This window comes from Heptranchias perlo, chromosome 4 (assembly GCF_035084215.1).
Source record: "Heptranchias perlo isolate sHepPer1 chromosome 4, sHepPer1.hap1, whole genome shotgun sequence".
Lineage (NCBI taxonomy): Eukaryota > Metazoa > Chordata > Chondrichthyes > Hexanchiformes > Hexanchidae > Heptranchias > Heptranchias perlo.
In genome coordinates, this window is record NC_090328.1 from 100,284,809 (window position 1) to 100,303,069 (window position 18,261).

Sequence of the window (18,261 nt, forward strand, 5' to 3'; positions counted from 1 at the left end):
AGGGGCAGAATGGCCTACTCCTGCTCCTATTTCTTATGTTCTTATGATGGCATTCTAGGACCTTGGGCAGGTGAGGACTGGGAGTGATGGGATTCTAGGACTGAGTACGGGTGAGGACTGGGAGTGATGGGATTCTAGGACTGAGTACAGGTGAGGACTGGGAGTGATGGGATTCTAGGACTGAGTACAGGTGAGGACTGGGACTGATGGGATTATAGGACTGAGTACAGGTGGGGACTGGGAGTGATGGGATTCTAGGACCTTGGGCAGGTGAGGACTGGGAGTGATGGGATTCTAGGACTGAGTACGGGTGAGGACTGGGAGTGATGGGATTCTAGGACTGAGTACAGGTGAGGACTGGGACTGATGGGATTATAGGACTGAGTACAGGTGGGGACTGGGAGTGATGGGATCCTAGAACTGAGTAAAGGTGGGGACTGGGAGTGATGGGATTCTAGAACTGAGTAAAGGTGGGGACTGGGAGTGATGGGATTCTAGGATTGAGTACAGGTGAGGACTGGGAGTGATGGGATTCGAGGACTGAGTACAGGTGAGGACTGGGAATGATGGGATTATAGGACTGAGAACAGGTGAGGACTGGGAGTGATGGGATTCTAGGACTGGGTACAGATGAGGACTGGGAGTGATGGGATTCTAGGACTGGGTACAGATGAGGACTGGGAATGATGGGATTCTAGGACTGGGTACAGATGAGGACTGGGAGTGATGGGATTCTAGGACTGGGTACAGATGAGGACTGGGAGTGATGGGATTCTAGGACTGGGTACAGGTGAGGACTGGGAGTGATGGGATTCTAGGACTGGGTACAGGTGAGAACTGGGAGTGATGGGATTCTAGGACTGGGTACAGGTGAGGACTGGGAGTGATGGGATTCCAGGACTGAGTACAGGTGAGGACTGGGAGTGATGGGAGTTGAATGGTTTCTGCTGCCCTCCTGCTACTAAACACAGGACCAAACTCTCAGTGTGAAGAAAGGCGAGGTGAGGGAGATCTACATACAAAGGTGTGACCAGTAACCTAGGAACCCGGGATCGTACAGAAACAGAAAAGATTCTATGCTGACAGTTAAAATCCAGGCCCTAATTGCTGAAAGAAAGTTACAAAGAATACCTGAGAAATGAATTCCACGATGGAACATTTATTTTCCTCCCATTTGACCCTATCCACTGGTGAGAGATGATTTTGTGACCTCACTCCCACAAGACTGGTAATATTCGAGGGCTGGAGCTCCTCAGAGAGCTGTGGGCCTGCTGCAACTCCCTCCAGTGGCTGTTCAGGTGGTACTGCGCTTGATGATCTCCACAGAAAAACCCTTTTTATCCACCAAATGGCAGACCCCGGAGGAAAGTCTCATGGAGGCCAAGCCACCAGTGAACAACCACCAATGGTGAAATGCAGGGAGTAGGGGGCAAGAGATAGACGCATAAATGGCGAGAGCAGGGACCCAAAAAGAAAGCAGACCGCTGAAATAAGGTGGCATGAGGCCGATGGATTTAAAGGTGAAGTCTTTGGGACACAGGACACCAGTGCTCCATGGAGCGCATAGGGGGTGATGGGACTTTGTGTGGGGGAGGACTGGGAGTGACGGATCTGTAGGAGTGAGTGCGGGTGAGGGAGTGATGGGAAATACGAGCCCATTAGAGATTCACACCTGGAAACTACAGACCCATTAAAGGGTCACACCTGGAAACTACAGACCCATTAAAGAGACACACCTAGAAACTACAGGCCCATTAAAGAGTCACACATAGAAACTGCAGACCCATTAAAGAGTCACACATAGAAACTACAGGCCCATTAAAGAGTCACACCTAAAAACTGCAGACCCATTAAAGAGTCACACCAAGAAACTGCAGACCCATTAAAGAGTCACACATAGAAACTACAGGCCCATTAAAGAGACACACCTAGAAACTGCAGACCCATTAAAGAGTCACAACTAGAAACTACAGGCCCATTAAAGAGACACACCTAGAAACTACAGGCCCATTAAAGAGACACACCTAGAAACTACAGGCCCATTCAAGGGTCAGAACCTGGAAACTACAGACCCATTAAACAGTCACACCTGGAAAATACAGACGCATTAGAGACTCACACCTGGAAATAGACACCCATTAAAGAGTCACATCTGGAAACTACAGACCATTAAACAGTCACACCTGGAAACTCTGACCCATTAAAGAGTCACACCGAGAAACTACTGACCCATTAAAGAGACACACCGAGAAACTACAGACCCATTAAAGGGTAACACCTAGAAACTACAGACCCATTAAAGAGTCACACCAGAAACTACAGGCCCATTAAAGGGTCACACCTGGAAACTGCAGACCCATTAAAGAGTCACACCTAGAAACTGCAGACCCATTAAAGAGTCACACCTAGAAACTGCAGACCCATTAAAGAGTCACACCTAGAAACTGCAGACCCATTAAAGAGTCACACCTAGAAACTGCAGACCCATTAATGAGTCACACCTAGAAACTACAGACCCATTAAAGGGTAACACCTAGAAACTACAGACCCATTAAAGAGTCACACCAGAAACTACAGGCCCATTAAAGGGTCACACCTGGAAACTACAGACCCATTAAAGAGTCACACCTGGAAATTACAGACCCATTAAAGAGTCACACCTGGAAACTATAGGCCCATTAAACAGTCATACCTGGAAAATACAGACGCATGAGAGAGTCAAACCTGGAAATACAGACCCATTAAAGAAACACACCTAGAAACTACAGGCCTATTAATGGGTCACACCTGGAAACTACAGACCCATTAAAGAGTCACACCTGGAAACTACAGACCCATTAAAGAGACACACCTCATAACTACAGGCCCATTAAAGAGTCACATCTGGAAACTACAGACCCATTAAAGGGTCACACCTAGAAACTACTGACCCATTGAAGAGTCACACCTAGAAACTACAGACCCATTAAAGAGTCACACCTGGAAACTACAGACCCATTAAAGAAACACACCTAGAAACTACAGACCCATTAAAGAGTCACACCTAGAAACTACAGACCCATTAAAGAGTCACACCTGGAAACGACAGACCCATTAAAGAGTCACACCTAGAAACTATAGACCCATTAAACAGTCACACCTAAAAACTACTGACCCATTAAAAAGTCACAGCAAGAAACTACAGACCCATTAAAGAGTTACACCTAGAAACTACAGACCCATTAAAAAGTCACACATAGAAAGCAAAGACCCATTAAAGAGTCACATCTGGAAACTACAGACCATTAAACAGTCACGCCTAGAAACTACTGACCCATTAAAAAGACACACCTGGAAACTACAGACCCATTAAAGAGTCACACCAGAAACTACAGGCCCATTACAGGGTCACACCTGGAAACTACAGACCCATTAAAGAGTCACACCTGGAAATTACAGACCCATTAAAGAGCCACACCTGGAAATTACAGACCCATTAAAGAGTCACACCTGGAAACTATAGGCCCATTAAACAGTCATACTTAGAAAATACAGACGCATTAGAGAGTCACACCTGGAAATACAGACCCATTAAAGAGTCACACCTAGAAACTACAGGCCTAATAATGGGTCACACCTGGAAACTACAGACCCATTAAAGAGTCACACCTGGAAACTACAGACCCATTAAAGAGACACACCTCGAAACTCTGACCCATGAAAGAGTCACACCTAGAAACTACAGGCCTATTAATGGGTCACACCTGGAAACTACAGACCCATTAAAAGTCACACCTGGAAACTACAGACCCATTAAAGAGACTCAGCTGGAAATTACAGACCCATTAAAGAGTCACACCTGGAAACTATAGGCCCATTAAACAGTCATACCTGGAAAATACAGACGCATTAGAGAGTCACACCTGGAAATACAGACCCATTAAAGAGTCACACCTGGAAATTACAGACCCATTAGTCACACCTAGAAACTACAGACCTATTAAACAGTCACACCTAAAAACTACTGACTTATTAAAAAGTCACAGCAAGAAACTACAGACCCATTAAAGAGACACACCTGGAAACTACAGACCCATTAAAGAGACACACCTCGAAACTCTGACACATTAAAGAGTCACACCTGGAAACTACTGACCCATTAAAAGGTCACACCTAGAAACTACAGACCCATTAAAGAGTCACACCTGGAAACTACAGACCCATTAAAGAAACACACCTAGAAACTACAGACCCATTAAAGAGTCACACCTGGAAATTACAGACCCATTAGTCACACCTAGAAACTACAGACCCATTAAACAGTCACACCTAAAAACTACTGACTTATTAAAAAGTCACAGCAAGAAACTACAGACCCATTAAAGAGTCAAATCTGGAAACTACTGACCATTAAACAGTCACGCCGAGAAACTACAGACCCATTAAAAAGACAGACCTGGAAACTACAGACCCATTAAAGAGTCACACCAAGGAACTACAGGCCCATTAAAGGGTCACACCTGGAAACTACAGACCCATTAAACAGTCACACCTGGAAACTACAGACCCATTAAACAGTCACACCTGGAAACTACAGACGCATTAAAGAGTCAGACCTGGAAACTACAGACCATTAAACAGTCACGCCTAGAAACTACAGACCCATTAAAGGGTCACACCTAGAAACTACAGACCCATTAAAGAGTCACACCTGGAAATTAGAGATCCATTAAAGAGCCACACCTGGAAATTACAGACCCATTAAAGAGTCACACCTGGAAACTATAGGCCCATTAAACAGTCATACCTAGAAAATACAGACGCATTAGAGAGTCACACCTGGAAATACAGACTCATTAAAGAGTCACACCTAGAGAAACTACAGGCCTATTAATGGGTCACACCTGGAAACTACAGACCCATTAACGAGTCACACCTGGAAACTACAGACCCATTAAAGAGACACACCTCGAAACTCTGACCCATGAAAGAGTCACACCTAGAAACTACAGACCCATTAAAAGTCACACCTGGAAACTACAGACCCATTAAAGAGTCTCAGCTGGAAATTACAGACCCATTAAAGAGTCACACCTGGAAACTATAGGCCCATTTAACAGTCATACCTGGAAAATACAGACGCATTAGAGAGTCACACCTGGAAATACAGACCCATTAAAGAGTCACACCTGGAAACTACAGACCCATTAAAGAGACACACCTGGAAACTACAGACCCATTAAAGAGTCACACCTGGAAACTCTGACACATTAAAGAGTCACACCTGGAAACTACTGACCCATTAAAAAGTCACACCTAGAAACTACAGACCCATTAAAGAGTCACACCTGGAAACTACAGACCCATTAAAGAGTCACACCTAGAAACTACAGGCCCATTAAAAAGACAGACCTGGAAACTACAGACCCATTAAACAGTCACGCCTAGAAACTGCAGATCCATTAAAAAGACAGACCTGGAAACTACTGACCCATTAAAGAGTCACACCTGGAAACTACAGACCCATTAAACAGTCACGCCTAGAAACTACAGACCGATTAAACAGTCACAACTAGAAACTACAGACCCATTAAAGAGTCACACCTGGAAACTAGAGACCAATTAAAGAGTCACACTGGGAACTACAGACCCTTTATAAAGTCACACTGGGAACTACAGACCCATTGGAGATTCAAACCTGGAAACTACAGACCCATTATAGTCACACCTGGAAACTACAGACCCATTATAATCACACCTGGAAACTACAGACCCATTATAGTCACACCTGAGAACTACAGGCCCATTATAGTCACACCTGGGATCTACAGACCCATTATAGTCACACCTGAGAATTACAGGCCCATTATAGTCACACCTGAGAACTACAGGCCCATTATAGTCACACCTGGGATCTACAGACCCATTATAGTCACACCTGAGAACTACAGGCCCATTATAGTCACACCTGAGAACTACAGGCCCATTATAGTCACACCTGAGAACTACAGGCCCATTATAGTCACACCTGAGAACTACAGGCCCATTATAGTCACACCTGAGAACTACAGGCCCATTATAGTCACACCTGGAAACTACAGGCCCATTATAGTCACACCTGAGAACTACAGGCCCATTATAGTCACACCTGGGATCTACAGACCCATTTGAGCGTCACACCTGAGAACTACAGGCCCATTGGAGAATCAGATCTGGGAACTACAGGTGCATTAGAGAGTGACACCTAGGAACTACGGGCACATTAGCCTGAACTCAATTATCAAGACAGTAATGGAATCAGTTATTAAAAACTTAAAGTGTTACCTGTAGGAAAATAACGATGTAGGTGACTGTCAATATGGATTTTAAAGGGATAGATTTTACCTGACCTGTCTCAAAGTTGTGCATTCCAAATTATCAGGAAAACCATTTGACAAATTATACTTCCAAAAGACCTTTGAAAAAGCACCGCATGACAAACTCCTTTACAAAGGTCAGATATGGAACATGGTTTAACAACTAGCCAAAGAGAAGGTAGCAGAGGGTCATGGTTGACTGCACTTATTTGGTTATTTTCATCCAAGTAAACCTTTTTGTTTTTGGTAACTGATTCCATTAGTGTCCTGATAATTGAGTTCAGGTTAAGGGCAAGATGCATAATGGGTCACTGATCCGATATCATCCCATTTTACATTATTAACAAAAATTAAAATTAACGCCCTTGTCTCCTCAAGAAGGAAGCAAAAGCCCCGATTTTAATCCTGCCCGTCCGGTGCAATCCTACCGGCCTGCCATTTTAACTCTCTGGTTCTCAGGAGAGTGGAGGTCGCCCACCAAAGGGTGGTGGGGGCCTCATAAATATTGAAATGTCAGGGTCTGAAGGCATCATTCGAACCCTGACACCAATTTAATTTCAAGATGCGCACGTTCTCCAAGCCACCGGTAAAAGTTGGCCGCCAGCAGCATCGGGCACAACGAGGAATTTTTAGGCCTCCTCTGCCCTGGGCTTCCCTCCACCCCACCCTCCTCTGGATGTGATCGACCCGGACTCCCGCTCCTGGTTGGCTTACCTTGCCGGGGACTATTTCCTTCGGTCCCTTGAGGAATCTGGCTCCGGGGAAGACTCCCGTACCCGCTCGCTGGCCATGACGTCGCTCCCGCTGATTTTGGGCGGGAAACAGATCTGAACTATTCGAATAAGGCCCAGGAGTTAAAATGGAGGAGGAGTCCATGGGGTGGGGGGGGGGGGTTCCCTCCCGTCCTGGACCCCACCTGCCCTGATTTAAAATTAGCGGGGAAAGGAGCCAAAGTGAAAATACAGCCTTTCTGCATTCCCCAGCACAGAGCCTCAGTAAACCGGCACATAGGTCAGACATAGGGCTACGACACTGTTCCATCAATCCTCCAGCCTCACTCCCTTTGAATGAGGCTCCATGCTGGGAGCACAGGATGGAAAAATAGACCTTCCAACAGCGCAGGATGGATTATCAAGTCTCAACAGGGAAACTGCTGTGTGCTTTTCACCTTCTTATTTTACCTGGTGCTCCAAAAACTAAGAGAACTTAGAAAAGGAAGAAATTTGCATTGATATAGCACCTTTCACGACCTCAGGACATCCCAAATCGCTTCACAGCCAATGAAGTACTTTTGAAGTGTAGTCAATGTTGTAATGTAGGAAACATGGCAGACAATTTATGCACAGCAAGGCCCCACAAACAGCAATGACATAAAGACCAGATAATCTGTTTTAGTGACGTTGGTTGAGGGATAAATATTGGCCAGGACACTGGGGAGAACTCCCCTACTCTTCTTTAAATAGTGCCATGGGATCTTTTTCATCCACCTGAAAGGGCAGACGGGGCTTCGGTTTAATGTCTCATCTGAAAGACAGCACCTCCGACAGTGCAGCACTCCCTCAGTACTGCACTGGAATGTCAGCCTAGATTATGTGCTCAAATCAGGGGCAGGATTTCCCTCTTTGATCTTTCCACAGAGAGAGAAGGCAAATTATATTGTACCTCACGTTTGTGCAGGAACAAATGTTACTTTTTTCATGTGAAAACGTTAACTTGACTTGAACCGACTAAAGTAAAATTGGTTCAGATGAAGGTAGCCCTTCAACCAATTTGATTGCATCCTTCCAAAATACCAACCTTAACTGGAGAGACTAGAGAAGCTGGGATTGTTCTCCTTAGAGCAGAGGTTAAGGGGAGATTTAATAGAGGTGTTCAAAATTATGAAGGGTTTTGATAGAGTAAATAAGGAGAAATTGCTTCTACTGGCAGGAGGGCCGCTAACCAGAGGACACAGATTTAAGGTAACTGGCAAAAGAACCAAGGGGGAGATGAGGAAAAAAAAATTTACGCAGCGAGTTGTTATGATCTGGAATGCGCTGCCTGAAAGGATTGTGGAAGTAGATTCAACAATAACTTTCAAGAATGGAATTGGATATATACTTGCAAAAGAAAAATTTGCAGGGCAATGGGGAAAGAGCAGGGGAGTGGGACTAATTGGATAGCTCTTTCAAAGAGCCGGCACAGGCATGATTGGCCGAATGGCCTCCTTGTGTGCTGTATGATTCAATGATTCTAACTTCTTCCTTTTGACATCCATCTGAACAAGTAGTGGACTTTGATCTAACATCTCATCTAAAAGACAGGGACAGTAGAATGAGAGATAGTGTGAGGGTATTATCCAGGCACAAGCACGTGGTGGGATGGTATAACATGCTCGTAATGTGAGAGATGGATGGCCTGAGGTCATCCCTTGTGAGTGGTGTTTGGTTTTACGTTATTTTGTGTGTACAGAATGTAGTTTGAAGAATGAAGGCAGTTGGCACCTTTGCTAGGCATCCTGTTTTTTTAGGCTGGTAATTTCCTCGAAGCTGAGGATATTCCAATGAGATATACAACAAAACCTCTAAACACACTGAACTTACAGCCTCCAGCCTTGATTAATTTGTTTCACACCTTCTGAAGCTGTGACAAATGTCGCACTTGAACCTCTTAATTAAAGCCGGGTGGAATTTCCAATCGGCAAATATCTTGGGCACGGGAGTAAATTGTTGGAAGTTCCAATTGCCAAAGTCACATCAGTGTTCTGAATGTTAACAGGAGAGTATCGTTAGTCTGTTTTATTGCCAGGAATGACTTTTGGCAACACTTTCAATGAAACATGGTTTTGGGACTCTGGCTTTTATCCAAACATTACAACATGAGAAAAGGTTTTAGTGGCTTGCATGTCTTTAAATGCTTCTTATTGGATAAACCGCAGGGTAAGTTTGACTCCTGTGTGTGAACATGTATACAGCATCCCTTTAAATGAGGACAGGATTGAGAATTCAGCAAGTGAATTAGGAGGTTAAAAATACTTCTATTTTAAATTGCTGCTTAGAATCATATAAAAGTCACACGTAGTTACACATTTTTAAATTTACTCTAATTAGATAGAAATAACTTGTGTAGTGTCTTTCAGCACCTCAATGCACTTCACAGCCAATGAGGTACTTTTAACGTGTAGTCACTGTAGGGAAACACAGCTGCCAATTTGAGCACAGCAAGGTCCAACAACAATGAGATTAATGACTAAATAATCTGTTTTTAGTGATGTAATGAGAATTCCCCCGTTCTTCTTTCATTAGTGCCAATGGAAGCTTTTGTGTCTACCTGAGAGGGCCGATGGGGCCGCAATTTAACATGTTATCTCCTCAGTTCTATACTGAAGTGTCAGCCTAGATTATGTGTTCAAATACCTGGAATGGGGCTTGAACCCATGACCTTCTGCCTCAGAGATAAGAGCGATACCACTGCACTCAGAACCTGGACTGCGGTCTGTGACAGTGCAGGCTCTCTATTTTTTCTCTCTGTTGTCAGTTGTATTGAGTACATTCAGTAAATAGAATTACTAAATATGATTTCTTCATCATTGAGTTCTTCATCTGATTTCTTTGTTATTTATATTTCATTGATAAACCCAACCAGTGTAGATACTGTCTTGTCAAAAAACCTATAAGAATGACACAATGATACCTTTTTCACTTGAATTAACAGAACAAATTAGTGAAAAAGATGAAGGTCCTTACTACACACACCTTGGAGCAGGCCGGAACGTAGCAGAAATTCGAGAGATGATGGAAAGCAGGTACTGTCTTAAACTAAATGAGAGTATATAATACATACAATATTGAAATCTTGATATCTACCAGGAAGTAATGTGATGTATGATGTTGTTAATTGATAAACCTTTTAATCCGGGCTCACGGGCTACATTCAGCCCTCGAAACCCAGACACTGCAGTTCTAGTCAGGCTTATCTTCCTTACTCGTTGGCTGTTTGAATTCTGAGGACCTGGAGGTTTGGAAAAGGTCTGTTCTTAGCGCTGTTGCCTCACTGGTGAATAAATCCAAAATTTGAACACCAAGATTAGTTAGTATTAGCAACTACAAATGAATGGGAACAGGGAAATAATCTTAACACGTGGTCCTAAGGCTTCATAGTATGCACCTATGCAACCTGTGAAGGCAAAATCCTGGACACCCATTGCACCCGTTTTCGGGTGAAAAACATACCAAATTAGTAGTGGGACGGCCTGCGTCCAATCTGTGCAGTTGTTGATCCCACTGGGGATTTTTTTAGGCATCCCAGGTGAATGCGTAAAACAGGCATTAGGCTCCTTAAATATGTACATCTTTTTTATTCCTTCATGGGATGTGGGCGTCGCTGGCGAGGCCAGCATTTATTGCCCATCCCTAATTGCCCTTGAGAAGGTGGTGGTGAGCCGCCTTCTTGAACCGCTGCAGTCTGTATGGTGAATATTCTCCCACAGTGCTGTTAGGAAGGGAGTTCCAGGATTTTGACCCAGCGACGATGAAGGAACGGCGATATATTTCCAAGTCGGGATGGTGTGTGACTTGGAGGGGAACGTGCAGGTGGTGTTGTTCCCATGTGCCTGCTGCTCTTGTCCTTCTAGGTGGTAGAGGTCGCAGGTTTGGGAGGTGCTGTCAAAGAAGCCTTGGCGAGTTGCTGCAGTGCATCCTGTGGATGGTACACACTGCAGCCACAGTGCGCCGGTGGTGAAGGGAATGAATGTTTAGGGTGGTGGATGTGGTGCCAATCAAGTGGGCTGCTTTGTCCTGGATGGTGTCGAGCATCTTGAGTGTTGTTGGAGCTGCACTCATCCAGGCAAGTGGAGAGTATTCCATCACACTCCTGACTTGTGCCTTGTAGATGGTGGAAAGGTTTTGGGGAGTCAGGAGGTGAGTCACTCGCTGCAGAATACCCAGCCTCTGACCTGCTCTTGTAGCCACAGTATTTATATGGCTGGTCCAGTTAATTACAGCCTAATGCCTATTGAAGGACCCTATTGAGAAATTAGTCGGCAATCAGCAGGACAGGTGTCGGGCCTGCTCTGTTCAGGATTCTTCAGCATCCCACGGCCACCTACGAAGGGTAATTTTTAAAAATCTTTTAAAGAACGTTCCTGTGGAGCCAGGGGGAGCAGGACTGCTCCTCCAACTCCACAGGAGCTGCAATCACTCCCCACTACCCCCCTCCATAGACCACTCCAATCCCCCCTCCTGGGACTTACCTGAGGGCCGCTGCCAGCATTGATCTCCTTGCACAGGTGAACTGGCTGTGGAGGCGGGACCAGTGTTGGCAGCTTGAGCTGAGTGTGCTAATGAGGCCCAAGGAACAATTTCCATAGATCCTGCCTCTTTCTTCATACCAAATGTCAGTTCAATTTTTTAAATAGGACAGTTGAATTTTGAAGCCAATGAATTATCTCAACCGTACTTTATTCAGAGTTAGAAAAGGTAATTGCTAATCACTTACATCTGTGAGACAGAAGTTGTATGGGGGGGAGAGAGACACACAAAGAGGGAGATATATAGATAGAGAGACATGCAGTATCTATCCTCATTCTAATTCGACTTTTTAAGAAAAGCAAGTACATTACATTTTAAAAGTAAACAAGGGAAATGGATAGGAAAGGGGTGGATGGAAACAGTTTGAGGATGAAGGGGCCTCTGGCCTTTTACCACCTACCCTTGAGGAAAGCAAGTGGGGTTGAGGGGATTGAGAGTTAAGGGTGAGGTGAGTGACAGTGGAGTGAGAGGACGGGGATGATAAAGGGATTGAGGAAGTAGTTCAAGGGGGAAGAGGTAGGGGCATTGTTGGGAGGGAGGGATATGTAGGAATGGGAAAGGGGATAGTAGGAAGGTGAAGTGTAGGGGATGTAATGGGAAAAGCACGAGTGATTGGAGAAGGGAATGAGAAGGGAGCCACTAAGGGCCACACTTTCCCCATAATCCCCACCCCAATGCAGCCTATAGCCATTGGTGACTCCAGTCCATACCATGCAACCACCTCCCACCCAAACGGAAAGAAGAAAAAGACAGAAAGAGTAGAAAGGATAGAGTGAGGCAAAAAGAGTTAGTGAGAAAAATGCAGAAGAGAAAAGAAAGAGGCAGAAACAGAAGAGAGAGAGAAACAGCAACATGAAGACAGCAGAGATAGTGAAGAGAGACTATATTCTCAGACTTATCATGTGCAATGCTGCAGGAGAAGGGCTAATTATTTTGAAATTGCCTCTCACCCCCATCTTTTTAAATAGGAAATACCTTAAATATGATCACCCAGTGTTTTTTGTGTGACATGTTACAACCATTTGTACAGAAGACTAGATAATTATTTACCAGCAGCACAGTTCACATATATTACTTACATATTATAAGTGGCAGGTGAGATTTTAAAAAAATTTTAAGGAAAAGAAAGGATCATTTTTACAGGGCTGGTTTTCTGTTTGAATGCTCCCGACATGAAGCCTCACCTGCTGGGTGCACATATCAGAAAACTGTACACATTCTGCCCATGCTTTTTCATCCAATGAAATAAATGGACTGAAAATCGTGGTCTGCGCGTGTGCGATTTGCTGATAGGCTCCAGCCGATGGGAGCACACAGGCAGAAAACAAACGCTATGTGTCACTTTTATATAAGTGCATCTTAGGAAAAGAAACACCTGCTGAATTGGATGGAAGGTTTTCTTCTGAAAAATAAAAGTCAGCATTAAATCAGAACGTTTGTGACTGCTGGAGTTTGTTTGGCAAGTGTGATGTGTGTCAGGCGTGACCAGTCACTGTTTGAATGCACAGCATGGAGCTGGGAGTCACTTTGAATTCTCAGATGAGAAGGTCACATGAATTCTTGGGCAATCTTTCATTTTTGAGTAAAATCCGTGCCGTCAAGTTCTGTTTTGACTTGGCCTGAAGTATTTAAATGTTGTGGGGTGGGGTCGAAAAAGACTTGAGAAGAGTTCAGGGTATCATTTAAAGGGATTGACTCACTTTACAATACATGTAGCCAACCATGAATGGAAAGGGCATGGGAACTATTATCATGGGTTGGATGAGTTAACAGAATAATAATGAAACACAAGAGTGCAGATCAGTTTGGGCATGGCAGATGATCAGTAGTTCTTTCACATTTTGAATTTGAATGTAGATGTGGAAATAGTTTATGATTACAGGAAGGTGGATGTGTCAAAGGAGTCTTGTCATCACCAATTTCTGGCTTGAAAGCCAGAAATCTTTGATGTAAACAAATTGCCGTAGTCGGCAGCAGTCAACACGGAGGCTTGTGCTACTCCTTTCAATGTTACTACTTTCAAATAATTACCCTCATCTAGAGGTAAATACAGAATGGGAGATATTAAGAGAAACTTTATCACAGTGTTACTGTACTTTGCTTTGGCACAAGTTGGGATTGAGGCTCCCTCGATTACAGTATTGAAAAATGTTCTAGATAATGCTCTGGAAAGGAGATGAATAGAAAATGAAATGGGATTAGTTTGGGGAGAGATCAGGAAATGGGACTGTGTAAAATAAGCCCCCGAGAGGGGCCTAGATTCATCGCAGACAGGATGGGCTGAATGGCCTCCTCCTGTGCTAAGATGTCTACACAGAATACTAATTAGTGAAAAAATACAGTTACTGTCATGAGAAACTTCATAAAACAGTACACAATGTGGAGATGTTGCTCTATTGGTTACCTGTCTGACGTGTCTGATTGAGCTGGCCATGAAAGGTGTCCCAGATGGTGAAGGGTGTTACGTCGTGATCCTACCAAGTTCTGCTGATGTAATGTCAGCTCAGCAGTTGATGTTGGTGCGTGACCTGAAGGTGCCTCAGGAATGCTGCCAGCAATGCAGCTTCCCAGCAGGTGGGGATTTTGCCTTATCCCGTGCACTCACTCTTTGAATAGAAGGGTGAACTTTGCAAGTATGGAGCCTCACTCACCAGGACCACATTTCATGAGCTCGGGCACTTGCCCCCAGTTTCTGTCGTTGGATGTAAAATTGTGTGTATGGGGGGGGGGGGGGCAAACTCCCGATGTATACTGCCAACAAGTGAGGCTCCATCCCTGGAGTGATTTGTGAATTTTCTTTTAATATTGTTATTAGAGTGATATCAACAACAACAACTTACATTAAAAAGCACCTTTAACGTAGGAAAACGGCCCAAGGTGCTTCACAGAGCAAAAATGGACATTGGGCCAAAGAAAGAGATATTAAGAGGGGTGACCAAAGTCAAAGAGATGGGTTTAGAAGGATCTCGAAGGAGGACAGCAAGGTGGAGAGGCAGAGGGGTTTAGGGAGGGAATTCCGGAGCTTAGGGCCTGGATGGCTGAAGGCATGGCCGAAAGCAAGCAGTTGGTAGTAGGGGTCACTACAACAAGCAGTGGGCAGAAGGGGGTTCCGATGACATTGAATCCACCCCCATGTTATGCTGGCATCCTTCCTACATTGGTGCCTTTGCAAAAATGAACCTCTAAAATGGGTTTGGTCTACACAGGCACCAGTCCACTTTGGTAGGAAGAATAGAAAAGCAGAATATTTTTTAAAAGGTGAGAGATTAAGAAATGTTGGTAATCAAAGGGATTTGGGTGTCCTTGTACGTGAATCACAGAAAGTTAACATGCAGGTACAGCAAGCAATTAGGAAGGCAAATGGTATGTTAGCCTTTATTGCAAGGATGGTAGAGTATAAGAGTAAGGAGGTCTTACTGCAATTATATAGGGCTCTGGTGAGACCACATCTGGAGTACTGTGTACAGTTTTGGTCTCCTTGTGGGCCTATATTGTCTGGAGTTTAGAAGAATGAGAGGTGATCTCTTTGAAAGGTATAAAATTCTTAGAGGGCTTGACAGGGTAGATGCTGAGAGGCTGTTTCCCCTAGCTGGAGATTCTAGAACTAGAGGTCATAGTCTCACTTAGGGCTGAGATGAGGAAAAATGTCTTCACTCAGAGGGTTGTGAATCTTTGGAATTCTCTACCCCAGAGGGCTGTGGATGCTCAGTCGTTGGGTATATTCAAGACTGAGATTGATGGATATTTGGATACTATCAAGGGATATGGGGATAAGGCGGGAAAGTGGAGTTGAGGTAGATGATCAGCCATGATCTTATTGAATGGCGGAGCAGGCTCGAGGAGCTGTATGGCCTATTCCTACTCCTATTTCTTATGTTCTTATGTCCAGCAGTCTATCAACCCACCCAAATTCAGAAATCGCACTCCAGCCAATTTCAAATGTAATCTGACTTCCGAAGCCTAACACAACATTGGCATAAATTAGAGCGGTGACACAGCTGGCCAGTGCTGGCCTGTAAGTGTGAGTAATGCTGCAAGATCAGTTTAGCAGTCCTGCACTGAGTCACTTGGACATATATTATCCCCATATGTTGCGAGTGTTTTTTTCTGATAAAGAAAAAACATGCATTTCAACAGCACCTTTCATGATCTCAGGATGTCCCAATGCCAATGAAATATTTTTGAGGTGTAGTCACTGTTGTAATGTAGGAAACGCAGCAGCCAATTAGCGCACAGTAAGATCCCACAAACAGTAATGAGATAATGACCAAGTAATCTGTTTTGATGTTGAGAGATAAATATTGGCCAGGACATCAGGGAGAATTCCCCTGCTCTTCTTCGAAATATTGCCATGGGATCTTTTACATCCACCTGAAAGGGCAGATAGGGCCTAATTTAATGTCTCATTTGAGAGACGGAACCTCCGACAGTGCAGCACTCCCTCAGTACTGCACTGAAGTGTCAGCCTGGATTATGTGCTCAAGTCTCTGGAGTAGGATTTAAAACCATGACCTTCTGACTCAGAGGCAAGAGTGCTCCCAACTGAACGAAGCTGACATAATGGCTGTGTCCATAATCATTAATAGCAATCTTTTTGAAATTAGATTTTTTTTTGAGTGGTTCAATGTTGTTATTGGAAGAGACTGCAATGGACACCATGTAACTCAGTGAACACCAACTTGGTGGCTTCTCCTGATTTGCTATAGTGGGGTCTGTGTCTTGGAAGATGAAATATGTCTCATAAAGTTACCCTCAATCAGCAGCTTGTTCTTTGCTTCCTATTAGTGTATGCTAATTCAGAATATCTCCTTCAGGGCCCTTTTGTTTCCTTTTTTTTCTTACTTTCCACCCCTTTGTTTGTGTAATAACAAGATTGTAATTACTTTTCCAGTGCAATGTTTAAGCTCAGTGCTTCAATGGGAAGGGGAAGAGGTGAAATGGCTGTCAGAAGTGCATGCAGCCTGTTGCTCATTCCATACTCTGTAAATCAGGGGCCATATTTATTTCCCCATCATTTTCTTGTTTCAATGATTTCTTAATTTTTTTCGCTGGCAAAAGAACCAGACCAGCGATGAGAATTTTTTTTTACTCAGCGAGTTGTGATGATCTGGAATGCACTGCCTGAAAGGATGGTGGAAGCAGATTCAATAAGAACTTTCAAAAGGGGATTGGATATATACTTGAAAAGGAAAAATTTGCAGGGCTATGGGGGAAAGAGCAGGGGAGTGGGGCTAATTGGATCTTTCAAAGAGCTGGCACAGGCATTCTGGGCAGAATGGCCTTCTTCTGTGCTGTATCATTTTATGATTCTATGATTCAGAAGCTCAATGACATTACGATGCCACTAAAATGGGAGGTTGGACCATCTTGAGTCTCAATCCTTGCTCCAACTTTGGTCTCATGGGGAGATGGTTGCTGTGTCGCAAGATTTACCATTAGAGCGATCCTGCCTGTACATTTATAGTCTGCATTTAGTGCATTTAAAATGCCTGTCGGGAATATTGAAATACACAGAGCTTCAATCCATAAGCAGCGCACTCTGTAGGCTTTGTCGCGCTAGGAACCAGGTGCTGCCTGGATACCTGTCTGCTCCGAACTCCTGCTTATAATGAATGAATTGACTTAAAGGAGGTTGGAAATCGAATGATAGACTCTGAATAAAAGGTGTTTCTAATTCTGTGGCCTTGGTTAATTATTGGGACAATGCTTATTTTTTCTAGGTTTAATGAGAAAGGCAGTGCTATCAGAATCGAGAAAATTATTTATACAGGCAAAGAGGGCAAAAGCAGTCAAGGATGTCCTATTGCAAAATGGGTGAGTTGTTCAATTTTATTTTTCCGAGGTTTTTGATACGTGACAAGGATGTAGGCGTTTCTAGTGATTTGCGTTCAATTGTTAACTTATTGTGCTCAGCTTTTACCACAGGTGCACGAGGGAACAGAGTTTAAACAAATAATATTACAAATAATATTAATTCACATGGAATCACAGAACGTTCCAGCACAGAAACACACCATTTCAGTCTGCACCAGTGGTTTTCCCTATATATTTTTAAAAATTTGTTCCCGAGATGTGAGCAACTCTGGCAAGGCCACATTTATTGCCCATCCCTAGTTGCCCCAAGAAGGTGATGGTGGGCCTTCTCCTTGAACGCTGCAGTCCATGTGGTGAAGGTACTCCCATAATGCTGTTGGGTGGGGAATTCCAGGATACTGACCCAGCATCAATGAAGGAATGGCAATATATGTCCTAGTCAGGATGGTGTGTGAATTGGAGGGGAACTTGGAGGTGAAGGTGTTCTTGTGTCATTGCTGTTTTTGTCCTTCTCAGTGGTAGAGAGCGATAGTTTTTTGTTAGGTAAGGGTATGAAGCAAAGGCAGGTAAATGGAGTTGAGGTACAGATCGGCCATGATCTAATTAAATGGTGGAACAGGCTCAAAGGGCTGAATGGCCAACCCCTGTTCCTATGTCCCGATTAGAGGTTACAGGGAGGAAGGTGTCACCTTGATAAGCTGCTGCAGTGCATCTTGTAGATAGTACGTACTGCAGCCGCTGTGCGGTGATGGTGGAGATGGTGGATACTGAATCCAATGACGGGGTGCCGATCAAGTGAACTGCTCTGTCCTAGATGGTGTAGA

At 44.1% G+C, this 18,261-nt stretch overlaps 1 protein-coding gene across 2 annotated transcripts in view; it reads left to right on the top strand.

Moving 5' to 3' along the window:
• The window catches only part of tet2 (tet methylcytosine dioxygenase 2), a 177,979-nt gene that overhangs the window by 115,403 nt on the left and 44,315 nt on the right, over positions 1-18,261 (top strand). For both annotated transcript variants that reach the window (XM_067983395.1, XM_067983396.1), the window contains 2 exons: positions 10,029-10,119; positions 17,344-17,437. In XM_067983395.1, coding sequence (XP_067839496.1) covers positions 10,029-10,119; positions 17,344-17,437 — 185 coding nt within the window. The remainder of the gene's footprint in view (positions 1-10,028; positions 10,120-17,343; positions 17,438-18,261) is intronic.